Source organism: Heptranchias perlo, chromosome 15, assembly GCF_035084215.1.
Source record: "Heptranchias perlo isolate sHepPer1 chromosome 15, sHepPer1.hap1, whole genome shotgun sequence".
In the NCBI taxonomy this organism is placed as follows: Eukaryota; Metazoa; Chordata; class Chondrichthyes; order Hexanchiformes; family Hexanchidae; genus Heptranchias; species Heptranchias perlo.
This window is the reverse complement of record NC_090339.1, coordinates 25,035,408-25,055,400: the sequence shown is the minus strand read 5'-3', so window position 1 is coordinate 25,055,400 and position 19,993 is coordinate 25,035,408. Positions and strand designations below refer to the sequence as shown.

Below are 19,993 nucleotides of genomic sequence, written 5' to 3'. Positions count from 1 at the left end.
ATTAGTGCAGATTTGTAATTGCGGGATTGAAATTGTTTCTGGCTAAAGATCTATTCTGACCCATTTTTGAGCAAAATGGGCTTCATTTTCTTGATGTCATCCTTGGCTCAGTGGTAGCACTCTCACCTGAGTTAGAAAGTTGTGGGTTCGAGCCCCACTCCAGACACTTGAGCACATAATCCAGGCTGACACTTTAATGCGGTATTGAGGAAGTGCTGTACTGTTGGAGGTGCTGTCTTATGGATAAGACATTAAACCAAGACCCCATCTGCCTTCTCAGGTGGGACATAAAAGATCCCATGGCACTATTTGAAGAAGAGCAGGGAAGTTCTCCTGGTGTCCTGGCTGACATTTATCCCTCAACCAACATCACTAAAACAGATGATCTGGTCATTCATCTCTTTGCTACTTTTAGGACCTTGCTGCATGCAAATTGACTGCTGTATTTCCCTACATTACAATAGTGATTATATTTCAAAAGTACTGCTTTGGGATGACCTGAAGATGTGAAAGATGCTAAATAAATACAAGTTCGTTCTTTGTGAAGCAAGCATATTCAAAGAAATTCAGTGCCAATTTACAACAGTGAAGCCATGCTCGTGAATCTTCTTGAATCTGTCTAGGCTTCCTTCTTCCTTTCCCTCAGCTTACTTCCGTCCACAAACTCTTTGGACCTTTTGGCTATGGACGTTGTTCTGGAATGTGTAAATAGGGTGGGGTATAATATTTGTAGCAACAGTTTTACTCAAAAAAAACATTTGCTGTGCTTTTTTGGCAAATGTTTTTTGAGTGAAATTATTGCTACAGCATCAATACCACTGCGATGCCCATGTGGTACAGTGCTGAAATTTGATTACCAGTCCCTATCCTAAAGGGTGGGTAAAACCTTGAGAAGCATTCTGTGGCATTAATGAATTCCTGGTTGTTATATGAATTTGTGATGTCATTGCACTGTTATACCACTGACTTGCATGCAGGAGGATTTTGTTGGGCATTTAAATTGGGTTGAGAGATTGAGAAAAGTAATGGGAGAGATGGTGAGTAGTGCCACATGGAGGGAACAAATTACTTTTCATCTGCAGCTAGAATATAAGTAACTGAATTAGTAAATTGTTTAAGATTATAATTTTTCTTTTTCTTGCCAATTATCCTACACCGCCCCCCACCCCCCCAAGCTCCTATCCTGAGGACATTGACTCCTCACTGGAATATGGTTCCACGGTATTGGGAACTCTCCAGTGCTTTGACAATGGTGGGGAGTGGGGGCTGCATTACAGGTGGGCCCAATCCTGCCCTTGCCCAAGATTCATAAGAACATAAGAAATAGGAGCAGGAGTAGGCCAATCGGCCCCTCGAGCCTGCTCCGCCATTCAATAAGATCATGGCTGATCTGATCCTAACCTCAAATCTAAATTCATGTCCAATTTCCTGCCCGCTCCCCGTAACCCCTAATTCCCTTTACTTCTAGGAAACTGTCTATTTCGGTTTTAAATTTATTTAATGATGTAGCTTCCACAGCTTCCTGGGGCAGCAAATTCCACAGTCCTACTACCCTCTGAGTGAAGAAGTTTCTCCTCATCTCAGTTTTGAAAGAGCAGCCCCCTAATATTATTCTAAGATTATGCCCCCTAGTTCTAGTTTCACCCATCCTTGGGAACATCCTTACCGCATCCACCCGATCAAGCCCCTTCACAATCTTATATGTTTCAATAAGATCGCCTCTCATTCTTCTGAACTCCAAAGAGTAGAGTCCCAATCTACTCAACCTCTCCTCATATGTCCGCCCTCTCATCCCCGGGATTAACCGAGTGAACCTTTTTTGTACTGCCTCGAGAGCAAGTATGTCTTTTCTTAAGTATGGACACCAAAACTGTATGCAGTATTCCAGGTACGGTCTCACCAATACCTTATATAACTGCAGCAATACCTCCCTGTTTTTATATTCTATCCCCCGAGCAATAAAAGCCAACATTCCGTTGGCCGCCTTGATCACCTGCTGCACCTGCATACTAACTTTTTGATTTTCTTGCACTAGGACCCCCAGATCCCTTTGTACTGCAGTACTTTCCAGTTTCTCGCCATTAAGATAATAACTTGCTCTCTGATTTTTCCTGCCAAAGTGCATAACCTCACATTTTCCAATATTGTATTGCATCTGCCAAATCTCCGTCCACTCACCCAGCCTGTCTTTATCCCCTTGTAGGTTTTTTATGTCCTCCTCACTCTCTACTTTCCCTCCCATCTTTGTATCATCTGCAAACTTTGATATGTTACACTCGGTCCCCTCCTCCAAATCGTTAATATAGATTGTAAAGAGTTGGGGACCCAGCACCGACCCCTGCGGAACACCACTGGTTACTGGTTGCCAGTCCGAGAATGAACCATTTATCCCAACTCTCTGCTTCCTGTTAGATAACCAATCCTCCACCCATGCCAGAATATTACCTCCAATCCAGTGATTCTTTATCTTGAGCAATAATCTTTTATGTGGCACCTTGTCGAATGCCTTCTGGAAATCTAAATACACTATGTCCACTGGTTCCCCTTTATCCACCATTCATATGCTTGCACTTTGCAGCAAGGTTCATTGGACAGTGGGCAGAAGCAGCAACTGTAGCTGATTTTATTTTCAGTCCAGAGATGCTGAAGGCAATTGCAGTGCTGTCCTGATTAAGATCATCCAACACAGCATGCCTATATTTTGAAAATATACATTAGGTACTCTATTCGTGCCATTCCCAGAAGCTACACATATTATCTGCTCTTTGGTCCATGTTACTTCTGCTCCTGCACTGGCTGCATGGACTGAATGTGACCGCGGGGAAACTTGCTGTTTAAAAATCTTCTCCCAGCCCTTCCCACGAGGAAATTTCTGGCGTCTGCTTAGTGCCTTCCCTGACAGAATGGGCAAGACCTTGAATTGATGTGTAAGGAATTAGAAGCACAAACTGATGTTCAGCCTACTCAGTGTACTGCATGATTGCTGTTGAAAGCCTGCACATACTGTGGTACATTGTTGATCTTCACTTCTTGTCCCCTAACTAATCCTTATTTTTCCTTCTAGGCCAGTATGGTCCATTCTCTGATTGCCTCTTATGGATTGCTGAAATACATGAGGTACAGCCATCTTGTTTACCAGAAATATCTTTCTAGGCATCAAGTTTCATGTTTAATATATTTCTATCCCAGTAAAATAATAGAAAAATAATCTAGAACAGACGTATCCTTGGGACTGGCTCTGTCGCAAAACTCCACTTGTCATTATATTATTGCATCAGATCCACAAAGTGAGACATATTTATGAAATCAGAATTGTTAAATCTGAAATACTAAATAATCCCAAGTTACTAGCACATTTCAATTGTCATTGACTGTCAGGTTTTGTGCTTTAGAACTGATGATGAATGTGATGTTTGGGGTGGACATTTGGTGTGGAAATCCTAAATTACTGACATGGCAAAATTTTGCTCCTGTGGCAAGATCACTCCACACCCACTTTCCCCGTTTGAACTCTACATTAAATATCTGTTCCCAGGGTGATCCTCTGTGCTGATTTTAAAATAGCAAAAGGAGAGTAAGAAGTGGGGGTGTGGGTGAAATGAAATGTACAGATCCCTCTGTTTGCATTCCATGAAGGTTGCTCGTTCCATTTTAGTGTTACTCTGATTGAAGAGGAAACTTGCAGAAGTCAAAGCTTACTTCTCATTTCACTCAGATTACAGATCAAATTGGGATCGGGCACCTAACTATTTTTCCAGCTTCCCAGTTTCTCCTCAGTTCTCCAGAAGGTCATGACTGAGGCTGCAAGGTGTTTCGTAGATGGTCACCCTCTGTTTTCTCACTTAACTGTCTATTCTTCATGTGTGAACCTAGGCAGTGAGCATTGGCAGACCTTCACCTGATACATATACATTTGTGCTTCCAGTATTGTCCATTCCAGGTCATTGAGGTGGGATCAGCAGTGAGAACTCTGGCTAATTGTTTTCCCTCTGTCCATAGCTTGGGGGCACTGGTGCCAATTGTAGTATATAATTACAGCCCTCATTGAGATCAGCTAATTCAGCATAGTCCAGGAATCAATTCTGGGACCTTCCTGGTTTGCATAGCTCATCACCACACCGGATATTACGATTGTCCATTGAGCATGAGTTCAGTCAGGCAGGTAACTTTAGTGTTCCCACACTTTCTAAAAATATATAGGTTTTAATGGAACCTGCTGATTTTAGTTGGAGCACACAAATAGCTACGTGTTTTATTAGGTATTGACTGTGTACCATAATGAATCTAGCCGGTTAAGAATACTTTTTATTATGCTGCGATTCTGTTACTGTATCTTGAAAATACTGAGCACCTGTTAAGGATGACACACGAGTGCCCTCCATTCCAGACAGACATTGAGACTGAGGAACAAACCCCAAAAACTGATTCATATTTTTGTGAAGAATTAGATTCCTGTACAATTGTTCCAGAAGATGTAAAATCATAAAGTTGATGTTTTTATCGTTTCCAACAGGGTAGTCAAACCCCAAGTAGCTTCTATGGAAGAAATGGCAATGTTCCATACGGATGCCTACCTGGAACATTTACGGAAAATCAGTGAGGATGGCGATGATGATGACCCTGAGTCTGTAGAGTATGGACTAGGTGAGCAGTCTGATCTGTCCCGTTCTTTTGAATGTTTTCTGTTTTTTCTTTTTGTTGGTGTTTTTATCCTTGTGAAGTATTTTCACCATCAAGATCTTTTAGGTGTAACAGGTCAGATGTAGAGGAAAGCACTCTCACACTGCCCTAATCTCAGTGGTTCACCGCTACTGCACTAATGTGACATTTGCATTTCCACCCTAGCCATCTCTGCGGCCTTTCTGAGCGATACTGTAGACTTAATACGGAATTCTGTTGAATTAATACAGAATAGTACTTGATGGTGATAATGAGTGAAAGTAAGGACAGCTTTGTGCTTTGAGTTTATGATCGCTAAGGACTGGGTTGGAAATACTGAAGTCTTTCACTTAGGAACCCTGACATTGGCAGAGAGGAGAAGTTTCATCCCAGTAGTCTGGGCTGGGTTATAAACCAAGACAGAAGGGAGAAAGGGTAGATTTATAATCCACTGTGCTGAAATGAATGAGGTATCGCGTTGGTGTCATTTTTTTTGTTATTCGTTCATGGGATGTGGGCGTCGCTGGCAAGGCCAGCATTTATTGCCCAACCCTAATTGCCCTTGAGAAGGTGGTGGTGAGCCGCCTTCTTGAACCGCTGCAGTCCATGTGGTGAAGGTTCTCCCACAGTGCTGTTAGGAAGGGAGTTTCAGGATTTTGACCCAGCGACGATGAAGGAACGGCGATATATTTCCAAGTCGGGATGGTGTGTGACTTGGAGGGGAACGTGCAGGTGGTGTTGTTCCCATGTGCCTGCTGCCCTTGTCCTTCTAGCTGGTAGAGGTCGCAGGTTTGGGAGGTGCTGTCGAAGAAGCCTTGGTGAGTTGCTGCAGTGCATCCTGTGGATGTTACACACTGCAGCCACGGTGCGCCGGTGGTGAAGGGAGTGAATATTTAGTGTGGTGGATGGGGTGCCAATCAAGCGGGCTGCTTTGTCCTGGATGGTGTCAAGCTTCATGAGTGTTGTTGGAGCTGCACTCATCCAGGCAAGTGGAGGGTATTCCATCACACTCCTGACTTGTGTCTTGTAGATGGTGGAAAGGCTTTGGGGAGTCAGGAGGTGAGTCACTCGCTGCAGAATACCCAGCCTCTGACCTGCTCTTGTAGCCACAGTATTTATATGGCTGGTCCAGTTAAGTTTCTGGTCAATGGTGACCCGCAGGATGTTGATGGTGGGGGTTCGGCGATGGTAATGCCGTTGAATGTCAAGGGGAGTCTGTTATGGTGCAGTGCTTCTTTCCAACTATTTTCTCCTTTACCCTGTGGTTTTCGTTAACTACTCATCAACTTCCACAAAGTGAAAAGGGTGACCTACTCCAAAGCTCCACCTAAGCTGTTCTGAAAGAATCTTTAGAATGTGTGTCAGATACCCCATAACCAGTGTTCCTTCTCTTATTCTTTGCTTGGTGACTTCCGCGCTCCACAGTATAACTGAGCTCAGGAACTTAGTGATGTGGGGAGAGTCGGTGCCAGTCTATTGGTGGTCTTCTGTGATGCTTCTTGACTTATTGGTAAATGTGTAACTTCAATGGCACAATAAACCGAGGTAAAGCATTGTGATGTTATGAAAGCGACTTATCCTTTTCCCTGAATTGGCCTAGGATTTAAAAAATTTTTTTTTTTGTCTTCCCCCAAGAGATTATATGACTGCTTGTGGTTGGGGAATTGGGGGCTGTGTTGCCTAGTTGCAACATGACTGAATGGAACAGATTCAGTGGACTTTTTTGGTCCGTCCTTTATGTTTCGTAAATGTATTTTGTGCTCTAGTTGCTCTGCAGGCTTTTTTTTGATTAAGTCCATATGTCTTAAGAGTTAAATTCAGATAAACGCAAAGCTACTTTGCCAGGAAGTGTACTGCTTGGATCCAGCTTTCTGAAAACTGGAGATACATTGAAGATAATTTCATTTTCTTTGCCCCTCAGTGCATTACTTATTCAGCAACTTGGTCTACAAGCAAAGCAGAAAATGATGACCAGAAATTGAATTCACACAGAAGTAATGGGATTTTTTAATATATTATGGGAAGGGGTCTGTTGAAATTGTATCCAGTGGGAATGAATGGGTCAGATTTTGGTCCATTGAGCAGGTTGCAGATGGAAACCTGCATCTAATCGTTCCTGATGCCTCCTGCTGCTCTCTGAAAGGGAAGTGAAGCTTCTGAATCATCTCTAGTTTCTAGGTCCACATAATCAGAGAACATTCTATTAGGTTATTCCTGTTTCCTAATATCCATGTCTGATCTGTGTATGAGTTGTACTTGGAAACAAATAACTAATCAAGCATTCATCTCCTGAACCTCTGAGTTTCATAAACCTTTTTGAACATTACTGCTCAGGGGGCTTAAAGATAACATTGTTTCATTTTGCAGTGATCCAAGATTTATGCCACTTTTGTAAACTTTTAGTGTCTGAGTAAAGGTGTAATTTCAGGGGGTGATTGATTTAGGTTAGACATTTGACATTTAACAGTCTATGCATTCATATGTTACATCAGAGAAGATTTGAATTAATTTAAGAGCTGGAGAGAGACCATATAAAAAAACTTTGGAGAATACAGTTCCTTGTGAGCTATTGTAACCCTTTTGTCAAACCATACAAGGTTTATCATCCTCCTGCAGCAGTTGTGCATTGCTTGTTGCAGTACTAATTAGAAGTTACCATTATAAATGCTGATTTAGAAAACAAACCTTCCTCCAAATGTATTCACAGAATTGAAGAACATTCCTATTGGCTTGCCCAAATGCAAATATATTACTGTCACAAGCCATTAGATGGCATTAGGTGCCAACTCTCAGGAAAGAGTAATATTGAAGGAGAATGTAGCTTCTAAGGTTACCAATTTCCATGTTAAGTTCACAGCACAGAATTGTTTTTAAAAATTACCAGTATAGAGAAATTAATTTATTTGAGCTCTATTGCCACACGTGGAGATTCAAAATTTGCATTCAGTGCTCGTGAGTCCAAGGCTGGCCATCCTTTTCCTTTATGACTGCTGACCAGAGTGGCACAGATTCTTTAACTCAGCGCTGGCCGTTGTCTATGCTAGATGTAGTGTGAGAGTAGTTGGGGGAAGGTTACTTGCTTCACCCAACAGTCTTAATATTTTACTTGTTTCTCTCCTTCCCTGTGGAGTGGCACCTGAACATACCTTGGTGTCTCTTTGAGAAGTTCTAGGATCAAGCTGCTGCTGTGCATGAAGTCATGATGTGGGCCCATTGTTTCTGTATGGTGTTGTGCACTTTTGTGCCAAGACATTTTACTGCTGGTTCACCAACTTACCAAAATTTACACTGACTTTTGTGTGTCATCAAGGTTCGCAACACAGATGCATCACCAGTTACAGAAGTAAGAATACCTTATCCCACAACCAAACACAAACCTATATACACTATTATGGTGTTAGGAAAAGCTCTTGGTTAACAACTGTCTATTGTCCTGTTCCATGGAAAGATAGGATGTGGGTTTACTCCTGAGATTAAATGTGGGGCATTTAAAGAATGAATCAGCAAATCCCAGCCCCACAACTTCTACCGCTGAGATGACAAGTAGTGTTCTTGTGGGAAATCTAGCACCTTCAAGTTTCCCTCCAAGTCATACAGTATCCTGACTTGGACGTATATCGCTGTTCCTTTATTGTCAATGGGTCAAAATACTAGAATTCCCTACCTAATACCATCATTGTAAACAATTTTACAACACCAAGTTATAGTCCAACAATTTTATTTGAAAATCACAAGCTTTCGGAGGCTTCCTCCTTCCTCAGGTGAATGTGGAATAATACCATCATGGCAGTGAGGTTACCACAATGACTGCAGCGGTCCAAGGAAAAGACCCAACAGCATTTTCTCAGGACAGCTAGAGATAGGCAATAAATGTTTCTTGTGCTTAAACTGCTTTAGAATACCACCATATAGTGCCACAGATTTGATTCATTATGTCACTAAGGGTTTTCAATTTCAACTGGTCCATTATGGAGTGATACTGAGCAAAGGCAAGGGATTTCCCCACAGGTTGGGGGAGAATGAACTGGAAAGAGTTGTCCCTCAGCCATTTTTGTGCCATCTTTTAGTTTGACAGAGAAGTGTTGGCAGAGGCCTGTGTGCAGCTATGCTGTAGGATGTGATTGCCCCATGGAAACTAGAGTGCAGGTAATGAAGGTGATGAACTGATTGGTAAAACATTAAAAGGAGTATAAGCTTAGGAGTTTAGTTACGCAAATCTTTAAAAATGTGAGAGTATTTTAATAAAGTTTTTAAAAATGAAATCCTGGGTTTTATAAATAGAGGCAAGTGGTAATGCTAAATCTATGCAAAGGTGCAGTTAGAATTGTGACCAGTTTTGGGTGCCCTACTTTTTAGGAAAGATGACAAGGACACAGAGAGGTTACAGAAGAGATTTACTGAGATGATGCCAAGGATGAGAGCCTTTAGTTACAAGAAGAGTTAGCGAAACTGGGCTCCTTTCAATTGAACAGAAAAAGTTAAGAGGAGATCTGCTAAAGGTGTTCAGAATTTCTAAGGCTATTTCTACTGAGCAGTAAGCCAGTAACTGGAGGGTATAAATTTAAGCTAGTCACCAAAAAGGGAGTGATTAAGAGAAATATTTTTATGTGGACAGTTGTTAGGATATGGAATACCCTAGCCGAAACAGCAGTGGAAACCAAATATATAATATAGCTTTTAAAAAAGCAGTAGATAAGTATTTGAAAAAGAAAAATTTAAAAGGACTTAGGGAAAGGACTAACTGGACAGCTCTTTCATAACCACCACAAGTGTGATGGGCTGAATGGCTTTCTTCTGTGCTGTAAAATTGATGATTCTATGATGGGAATGTCAGTAAATAGTTCTCATGGCATAATGTAGGTTGACTTCCTACTTGAATGGCTACAGTCTCAAAATCAAAAATGATCCTTACTACGTGAGAGCGAGTACTTTACCTTGAAAGTAACGTTTACCTTTCAAGAGGGCTAACTGATTTGAAAAAGGCATTAAAAATAATGTTTGAGTACTTTCCTATGTAGTCTTTCATAAAATGCTAAAGGGTTCTTTCACTCAGATCAAAATCAGCCTTGCTCCCAGGTCTGGAACATTGGATGATGTTTCCTAGTCATCAAAAGTATTGACATACGCAGACGTGAAAATACAGGCTTGTAGTATTTTTTTTTAATGATCATTATCAACAAGTGAGAAGACAACAGAAGAAAATAACTTGTTTATCTCTGCCATTGCATTGGTAATCAATGATACAAATCAACCTCTTGCCATCCTGTGCTACCACACTGCCCCATATTTCCAGCTTCTATAGAATTTTGGCGCTCATAGTTAACCGCGTCCTACTGCACTACCTGCAAAAAGGCTGACTGTCACAAACACAGCCCCTCGTGGTTTCCAAGAAGTAATGAGTTTCTGAAAAGCTCTGTGTCTCCTGTCTGTCTGTGTCAGAAGAGGATCCTCAGCATTGCTGGGGCTGCCAAACCTTTCTCCTGTTGCTAGGTGTTATGCAGATTCAGACTGTGCCTCGCAATAACTCTATAGATAGGGATTAGTGTCAGTCAGGTTGTCTGAAAGCTGGGACCATTCCAGCATTGAGGAATTTGAGCTAACAGAACACTCATTATCTTTCATTTAAACCTGATCTAACAAAGGACCTTCTGTGGAACTATTAGCAGCCAATGTTGGGAAAAGACAACGGCAACCAGACTGGTGCTTCCCACCCTGAAATCCCTACTCTCTGGCTCCCAATTGGCTTTGGAAGGGGGGAATAAAGCATATCTGTTGCTTTCGTTGGAAAAGGATCCAGATCACTCATAGAAACAAAGGCCTCATGCTCTGATGTTGAGTGAAATAGAATGAGGTATGCAGGGGGTGATACAGGATATGGTGTCTGCATCTGGATGTAAATCCGTAGTATTGTTCAAATCCTTACTATTTCAGGTTAATCTGACATCGTGGCATTTAATACACTTTTTATTTAAATTATATTATTCCTTTGTCTTTTCATGTTTTTTGAACCCTTCTGTGCAGAAGTACACCTAAGTGACCAGTTTGTAATCCTGCACTATTGTGCACATGATCATGAGGAGGCAGCCACATAACCTCAGGTGACTAGATTCTTTTGGGTCACAGATACTGTGTGGTGTGGGCTGACCCAAGCAAGGTTCTTTAAAAGCAGGGAGACTCACCCCTTGGCAAAAAATTACTTTGAAATTAAGGATGTTATGAAGTGTTAAGCTGCTCATGTTCCAAATTTGAAGAAAGACAATTGTCTCAAGCTAAGTGTTGCATTTGGAGCTCTTCATTGCAGAGCAACTTCATTTGCTCACTGCATGATAATCCTAGCACCTGCTAATATTGTGCCTCATTTAGTCACTGGGAGTTGTGCAAAAGTGATGTAGGTTTGACTTGCACTCTAATTTTTTATTTCTTTCCCACTAACTCCCTCTATGGAAGAGGGAAACGGAAGGATTAGTTGCTCTGGGGAGAATGAGTTACTCTGGGGGGCTGTAGTTTCCTGGTCTGATATCATGATTAGCTGAGCAGCAGAGGTCTAGGAGCAGATTATATGAGTGTCTCTTTCAGCTCAGGAAATGACATGTGGCATTGGAGGAGGCTGAAAAAGGAAGAGGAAATGGCTTTCTTGACAGCTTGGTTAGTTTATACAGTCAACAGCAAAACTATACAGAATGTGATTCAGTTATCAGTCTATGCTGAATTAACTAATCTCAGCTCAGGCAATGGTAGAGGTGTTACAGTTAACTTTATCAACCTTGGGTTAGGAAAGGGAAAATCAATCAGGGCTCCTGCACCCGGTCATTATCCAGTTCTGAAAGTGCTTGCGCCTGGATGTTGGCTGCAGACACAATTGGGCTTAGCTGTGATTTGTCCTGCAATTGAATAGCTGGATGCCATGCATCGTCAAAGCTTACACATGAGTAATAGCCACTTGAGTGCAAGCAACGCCTGTGGAATCGTACCCCAGGAAGGACTCAACAACTTCAGGAAAGCAGGGAAATGGTGACTGAAGGTGAGAAAAAGAATGAGAAGAAAAACTGATTTTAAAAAAATGTCTATTCTGTGGCTAGGTCCTATTTGCTCGGGTTGCCCATAGTCCAGGGTTCCTGTCTGCCATTGACTTGGTTTAACCATTCTTTCTGTTTGCCAACCTCTCCTCATCTCTGTATTTTTCAGGTTACGACTGCCCTGCTACAGAGGGAGTGTTTGATTATGCCGCGGCGGTAGCTGGGGCCACTCTTACAGCTGCACAGTGCCTGATAGACAAAAAATATCAGGTGGCCATAAACTGGCCTGGAGGTTGGCATCATGCAAAGAAGTAAGTGCCTGGAAAATAATTTCTTCACCCAACAAAATAACGGTTTAAACAAAATAAGAAAATCAAAAAAGTACATATTTCAAAATAACATGATTATATTTGTCAATTGAATTGTCTTTTAATGCCTTCATTAAAGTTTTTACTTGAAGGCCTTGGCATTTTCTGAAAGCCTGGGCTTAGACTTGATATTTTGCAGTCTGAATGTGTCCAGTGTATCTAATTTCCCAGGATTCATCAGTGCTGTTCACTCTGCTGTATTGATAAGATCATTTTCTTTACAGCCTAGCACTTTCTGCCCAGTAGTTTTTCTTGAAATAATTTTGAAAAACACGAGGATGAATCACGAGGATGAATTTCAAAAGCTTTACTAAAATAAGATTCATAGGCTCTCCTTTTTTTAAAAAAAACTGTTTGAAAGAGAGAAAAATTACACTTCTGATTACATGCATGTTGTTATTTTTGTTTTGTATTCTATAAACTTTTTTTAAAAAAGCATTTAATTAAGGGAGGTCGAGAGACAGATGAGCGAGATAGAGATACGAGTCAAAGAGAGGTGATGGAGAGTATGTGCCTTCTTCATTCAATGTTACTTCAGTTTTCTAAAAAGTTTAATATTGAAGCCAACTAATTGTCTCACCTGTGTTTTGTTCTTGGAAAAGGTCAATACTTATCACTGAAACGAATTTTGAATTCTAACTCCTGTAAAAGAGGAGAGAGAGCCTAGCTAAAATCCAGCTGAGTACCAGTGGGGGAGAGGACAGAGGGGAAGAGGAGAGATGGAGGGAAAGTAGAGGGGGAGAGACTGGTGGTAGAGAATGTTGTCTCAGCCTGGGGTTGCCTCCAACATTTTTTTTCCATTATGCAGAGGGATTCTGGTGGGTATCTTCATTGGGTGCGGGACTGGTGTGTGCTTTGGCCTCAGTGGGAGAGGCAGGTGATTGATTTATCAGCGGAGAGGGATGTGGGAGGCAAAGTTTTGTTTTGGGGAGAGGGAGCAGGTACCAGAGAGCATTTTTTTTGCCCAGGGGGCAACGGGACTCTCTTTCTATTGATGCCTTATGCTTCAGCATGCTGCTTGCTGTCTTGTTGGGTGGGTGCTGTAGGTTCGTTCTGATTTCTGGATACTACTGGATAGGGAGAATCTACTTAGCACTTCTTATTTCAGCATATCTAATTAACAGTTCTGTCATGAGAGGACAAGTTCAGAGCGCTGTATTTCTAAATGCCCTGTTCAGCCGTGGTATTTCATTTCGTTCTTTGACCAACTTTTCATTGATTTTTTTTAAAAATAAGATCAAGCATCTTACAGATTTATTTAAGGTGTTCTTCACTTTTTTCCCCCTCTTGGGTGGCTCCAAAGGTAGGCTAATTATTTTTGCTATAGCTGGCCCTGACCAAATGATACGTCACGTAACGTTATGCTCACAGCACCACGTTGAAGTGCAATAAACCTTGGAATATTGCGATCATGCACCTTTTGATGTGCACTTCTTGTCCAAAAACCTTATTTTCTGTTGTCATGATTTTGGTCATACTTTTATGTCAGCATTTAAATTACATTATCCTATGTCAGTGTCATGACTCAGAATTGTAGTTGTAACCCTACTGATACTGGTGGCGCTGTAGTGCATCTGTCTGCCATCAACCTATTCCACTATCACTGCTAGTTGTGTCGGGCTTGAGCTTCAGTGTGCTTTGTGCTCAGGAAAAGCTTCTTCTAAATTGTAAGTTACCTTTTGTTAAAGTTTCTTTATACATTATTATGTAGATATTTATGATAGCATTCTTTGCTCCCCTTCAAAAAATTTTTTAAATAATGGTTTTTCCCTCTGGCAGAAACAGCGATTATACTGCTCCCTGTTTCCTGCTTGGCCCCTTGCCAGTTGGGTAAAAAAATGGCACCTTGCTTTTTGAAAAATAATCCTTTTGCCCCCATCTTGAAAAACAGCCGTTATGCTCTCCGCTTTCAAAAGAATTTAAAATTCTGCCCTTTTTACTCCACTCTGTGCACACATTTGAATTGATAGTTCCTGATATTATAAATTGGATACCTAGGTGGTGAAGGATAGAATACTAGAGCCTGTTTCCGCGACCGGTGGGCACCGCAGGGGCTGGAATGCATCCTGGACGAGGATAATAAAATTTTAATTTGAAAACTTGGTTTTGGTTTGTTTGGTTTTTAGTTTTTTAAGCACACCCCACACCCCCCTTATAAAAGGGGGGCCTAATTTGGTAATTTTGGAAAAAAGAAAGGAAAAAAAAGATGTCTTTCGGAAAAAAAACTCAATGTCTTAAGGATCCTCCTTTCAATAAAAAGAAGGAAGAAATAAAGAAAAAAGAGATAAAAAGAGAAAAAAAAAATACTAGAGCCTGGTCTTCAGTTGCTTCCAAACCTTTGTTCACAGATCAGCACTCAGCCCACCCTCGATAAGCTCTCATATAAATGGATACAAGAGAGTCCTCAATTGATCTGCACCACCTAAATACAATTAACACCAATTGGTATAAATCACATGGATACAGTTAACACCTGACAGTTCTTTTGCAACACTACTCTGTGGCCCAGCTGCTGTCCCTTCTCCTTTCTTATCTATTGGTATTCTAAAAACATTCTCCCTCCACTTTAATCTTTTACTTCCCTGCCTAAACCTCTCTCCACTTCTTTCCCAATATACCTTCCAACTTCCCACGAGCAACACTATGAGAGATAGGCAATTTCCCCAGTGCGGTACAGCAGCCTTGTGCACGACACAGCCCATCAGTCAGATCTAGCCCACGAGCTCCTTTAGCTCAGCCTGCAGCTCCTTCGGTTTGTACACTTGTGTGCAATAAAGACTTTCTTGAGCAGTTCAAATCCCCTGGGCCTTAAGGAATAAAAAAGCTTCAACTTGGCTGGTCCATTTAGACCATTTTGAAAGAGCAGCATTTTTTTGCATCAACCTGGATGCTGCCGTGCTTTTTTTATGTGTATTGAAGGCTGGAGTTTGTGTATGGCACCTTGAATTTTTACCATGGAAGAGCTTGGATTTTCAGTATTGAGGACTTGGATTCATATGGCACTCGGTTGTACCATGTGGATTGGGCCCCCTTCTATAAAAAGGTTGTACATCTTTGTAGTACAGTATATATATTATGTGTGCTTCTCCCCATAGACTTTGTGTATGATTCCTCTTGCAAACTACAATACACACTGTGCCTGTGATTCTTAGTACAGTGTGTATATATGTACTGTGTGTGATTTCTTTGTAAACTGATTTACATTGCATGTGTGATTCTTTTTGCAGTCTGATATATGCGTACGACAGTGTGGTAGTTATGTTACTAGTAATCCAGAGACCTGGACTAATAATCCACAGCATGTGACTTCAAACCCTACCATGAATATATACTGTATGTAATTCCCAGTAAACTAATATGCACTGTATATCTGATTCCCACGTATGCTGAAATACATTGTGTACGTGATTTTCCCCCTCATCAGTACAGTATTAATACATAGTATCTTTAAGATTTTTTTCAAGTCAAACATTAACAGCTCATATCCACATCAGTTCCTTGCTGCATGAGACTTCCAGATGTTCATACTAAGATTTACATATCAAAGAACATGATCATCAGTAAAACACTGAAAATATAATTGGAAATCTCTGTCTCCAAATTCCTTCACAGCACTAATTCCTATAAATGCTTCCTCATAAATCTGATCTCCAATTTATTTTGCAACATTCCCCTGCTGAAAGGTGGATAAGCAACCTCCTTTCTGCCTCTTCCAGCCACTGGTGAGAAACAAAATTCAAAAGAATTACTGAACACTACAAGTAAGAAATATAGAGCAGTGAGGTAAAAGGAACAAGTTCCTTTCCTCAGTTGCAAGAATATTCACAAATCACTTGAGTTTCACTGTCATGATGTAAGACATCATTCTGCCTTGTGATCCAGCTTGTTACTTGTTTGTTGATACTTGTGACTGACCGAGTAGATAAAAATGAAGAGTTGCATTGTTACTACTAAACATCATGCAATATTACTGCTGTTCACATGTTAGGAGAGCTTGGATACAGTTTAATAGGCTCCTATGGAAATTTACAGCATTCTGTTTTTTTTTGTTGAACTTGAGCAATTTATTCTAGAGTGGTAGATATGAAGGATAGACTCCATTTCAAGCTGGTCAGTGCTTCATTGATTAATTGTTTGGCAAAGCAGCTGGACAAACTATAGTGAAGGTAAAGCCTATCAAATTAAATACAGATATAGATGATAGGGAAGTCTGCGGCAGTGATTCAAAACATTTTTTGGGGGCAGTTCCCAACATTTCCAACTTTTTCAGCCCCACCAAACGATTTGTAACCTTTCATGCCACTCTAGTTAACAATACTAGTACCAGAAAGACTCCCAAATGTTTTCTTCTTTCTCCCCCCTCCTTCATTTACATTTATTTCTCTTTCCTCCAAATTCTCTTCTATTTCTCCTTCCTACTTTGCTTATCTTTTTCTGCCCCTCTTATTTGGTCCTCTTTTCCGCTCTCACTTTCACTTTTGTCTTCTTTCTGCTTCTTTACTTTTCCAACATTTCACCTTTTCCTTATTCTCTTACTTTTCTGCTTTTCCTTTCTCTTCAGTTTGTCTTTGCAACACCATCCCCCATTCCCTTGTATGTTCACATTTCTGCACATGGCAGAACTGTGGGAGGGAGGCAAAGAAAGAATACAAAAGCAGAGAATTGGGTGACTGAAGATGCAGAGAGGGAAGGAAGTGCACCACAGAAAAAACAAAGAACGAGAGGCAGCATGTCATTAAAGAAGCAGAAAAATTGTAGGGAAAAAGGCCTTTGAAAAACAGAGATTGGGGGTGGGTGTGAGGATTATCGAAAAAAGAGAGGTGAGAGTCAGCAGTGATAAAGGAAGCAAAAAAGAACAAACAACACCTGGGTAGCTTTGTTGATGAGAGGAGCTTGAATAGAACCAATTCATCACCACCACAGTTCCAAACCATCTATCTTTAAAAGCCTTATGACTACATACACTTACTGTTTGTCATGCTTATTTCTTCCTATCATGATTTGGTCATACCTGGTGTGATTTTCTCATTCTGTAGGTACCTTTCCAACAGTAGGTGATGGTATGGTGCCTCTTTCCATCTCTCAGCTGACCCAGTCCTCAAAGCTGGCCCACTTCTCTTCCTTGCCCCAGGCTAGCTCCTTCCTGCTCCAAAATCCGGGCTCGTTTAACTCTGGCTTCCTTCCTCAGGCGCTCCTGGGCTTCCTGCTACTGTTTCTTCGGCCTAGCTGGTCACTCACATTCCCCGACCCAAAACCTCTCTCTTTTTATTGTTACCCGGACCCCAATGCTAGCCCCAACCCCAACCTTGCCACTCCATCCCGATGCCAGGGCCCACTTGGACCGATGGCTTTCTTCATGATCTTGTCATTCTAGCTCCACCTCCACCCTGCTTTTCTTTGTTCGCAGCTCTAAAGGACAAAGACACAGTAAGTGAGAGGTACATCATGGCAGGCAGACAGCTTGGGCAATGGAAAGACGTAGTTTGGGACAGAGATAGAGGGCGGTTGGAGTAGACAGAGTTCAGTAAAGAAACTTGACTGCAAGAGATCAGTAGGGCAGAGATCAGGGAGGACCAAAATCAGGGGTTTGCACAGAAAGATCTTGCAACAAAAAGCCAAAGATGGAGAAAGAGAGGGGTGGGGGGAGCACAAAATCCAGTAGGAGAAAGATAGAGGATAGAGAGTGCTGTCTGACAGACATCAGAGGAACAGAGAGAGAGATCTGGAAGATGGAACAGATAGATTGCATTGTGGAACAGAAACAGGTCACGTAAGGAATAAAGGGAGATATCTGGGCGGGGGAGAAACAGAGATAGACAGATCTGAGTGACAGAATGAGATAGAGACCAAGGTCAGAGGTTGAGAGGACTTACTATGAGTAATACCATTGGAGAGATATTGGTTCAATTGAAAAATAGAGGGGGAGAATTTCTGCAGAGATGTCCTGTCGTAACATTGGTGGAAGCCTTGGAGGAATGTCATAAATTGCTGTTTTTAGTGATTTATGCTGTTTCTCCATGGGTTCTGCTGATCTGCTGAAGAGGCTCAGTAGAAATTCCAGATGAGAGTGTTCATTCTGGTCATCACCAAGCATCATTTGACCAATATAAGTTTAAGGCACAGAAAGAGGCTAATTGGCCCATCATATTTGTACCAGCTCCTTGCTAGAGCAATCCAGAACTATTCCCACTGCTCCACGCTCTCCCCATAGCCCTGTATCTTCCTCGGTTTCAAATATTTATCCAATTTTCCTTTAAAAGATGTAATGGTCTCTGCCTCAGCCACTTCCTGTGGTAAAGTATCCCATGCTGCAACAACCTGCTGCATAACGAAATTTCTCCTAACCTCTCCTCACTCTCTTCGTGACAATTTTAAGTTGATGACCCTTTGTCACTAACTCTCCAGCCAGAGGAAATAATCGTTCCTTGTTCACTTTATCAAAACCCTTCATAATTTTAAAAATCTCTATAAAATTACATCTTAGTTTTCTCTGCTCCAGTGGAAATATTTCCCAGTTTCTCAAATCTTTCCTTATAACTATATTTTCCCATCCCTGGCAGCATGCTGGTGAATGTAAGCTGTCGGCTTTCTAGGGCTTTAATGTTGTTTCTTCAATGGAGGACTCAAAACTGCACACAGTACTCTTACCAATGTTTTGTACAAATTTCTTATTACTTCTTTACTCTTAGTACTCTATGCCCCTATTTAGAATATCTTAAAAGCTGTTGGCCTTTTTATGGCTTTAATCTACCTGCACTCACACTTTCAGGGAGTTGTGTATTTGAACCTCTAGGTTTTTCTGTTCATCCACACCCTTTAGCATTTTTCCATTGAGTGTATATTCCCATTCCTTTCTTTCTCCCAAAATGTATTACCTTACACTTATCCACATTAAATTGCATCTTCCACCTAATTGCCCATTCTTGTAAACTGTTTTCCTGAAGTCTATTACATTCCTCTTCATTTTGTCAACCCTCTTTTATGTTTGACAGCAGATTTCAAGATTGTGCTTCCTATTCTCATGTCCAAATCATCTATATATACCAAGAATCAAAATGGATGCCATACTGACCCCTGAGATTCACTAAGCCTTCTCCAATCCAAAACAAAACCCATTTGTTCAAATTCAAGCATATTCATACCAGCATTTGGCAAACTACATTGTTTACCTGTGGAACGGGCGGAGCACTCATCAAGCTCAAGGCAAAAAAAAATTTTGATTGATGCCGGTGGAAGTAGTGTTCATGTTGCTACTGTGGTGCAATTGCTCCCAGTGGTATCAATGAAAACCAGATCCTTTGTTGGGTCTCTGCACCTCCAGAGGCAGCGGTACCACCTATCTTACAGTGCTCCTGCCAAGGTCAGGGTTGCCAACTACAAGAGTATTATATGTTACATGTACCATTGACTTTTTGAATTTTTCACTTGATTGCCTTTGGAGTTAGGGAGGCATTTCAGTTTTCCCTTCGAAGCTTTACTTGAAATAAGTTGGGTAGAATCCATAACAGTAATACTTGTATGTCTTCTGGAAGGAATTGGCTTAATTGGTTGAGTGCGGTTGTAACACAAGTGATGCTAAATTATACACTGGAAAGGAAAGCTGTTAGAAAAGGTAGAAAAAAACCTGTGGGAAGAGAGTAAAGCACTAGCAGGGGTTCGACAGAAAAGGTAGAGTGAGTGAAATGGGATGTAGATTTACAAAGACTTGGTAATTATAATCACACCTTTTGTCTCTTACAAACGTCCCAAATTAGTTCACATAATTTGAACTACTTTGAAATTGTATTTACTTTGAAATACAATGACTATTGTAATGTAAGCAAATGAGGTAGGATCACGTTCTGTGATTCTGCCTGTTTTTTCATGAAAACTGCAAATCAGCAGTTTTAATGATTTGACTACAAATGGGCCAGAGCCACTGACTGCACTCATAGTAGGAAGTGAATGTGA

The 19,993-nt window shown here is 41.1% G+C and overlaps 1 protein-coding gene across 3 annotated transcripts in view; it reads left to right on the top strand.

The window, feature by feature from the left end:
- hdac8 (histone deacetylase 8) overlaps positions 1 to 19,993 on the top strand; it is a 69,603-nt gene that overhangs the window by 5,168 nt on the left and 44,442 nt on the right. For all 3 annotated transcript variants that reach the window (XM_067996908.1, XM_067996909.1, XM_067996910.1), the window contains exons 2-4: positions 3,065 to 3,117; positions 4,514 to 4,644; positions 11,845 to 11,986. In XM_067996908.1, coding sequence (XP_067853009.1) covers positions 3,065 to 3,117; positions 4,514 to 4,644; positions 11,845 to 11,986 — 326 coding nt within the window. The remainder of the gene's footprint in view (positions 1 to 3,064; positions 3,118 to 4,513; positions 4,645 to 11,844; positions 11,987 to 19,993) is intronic.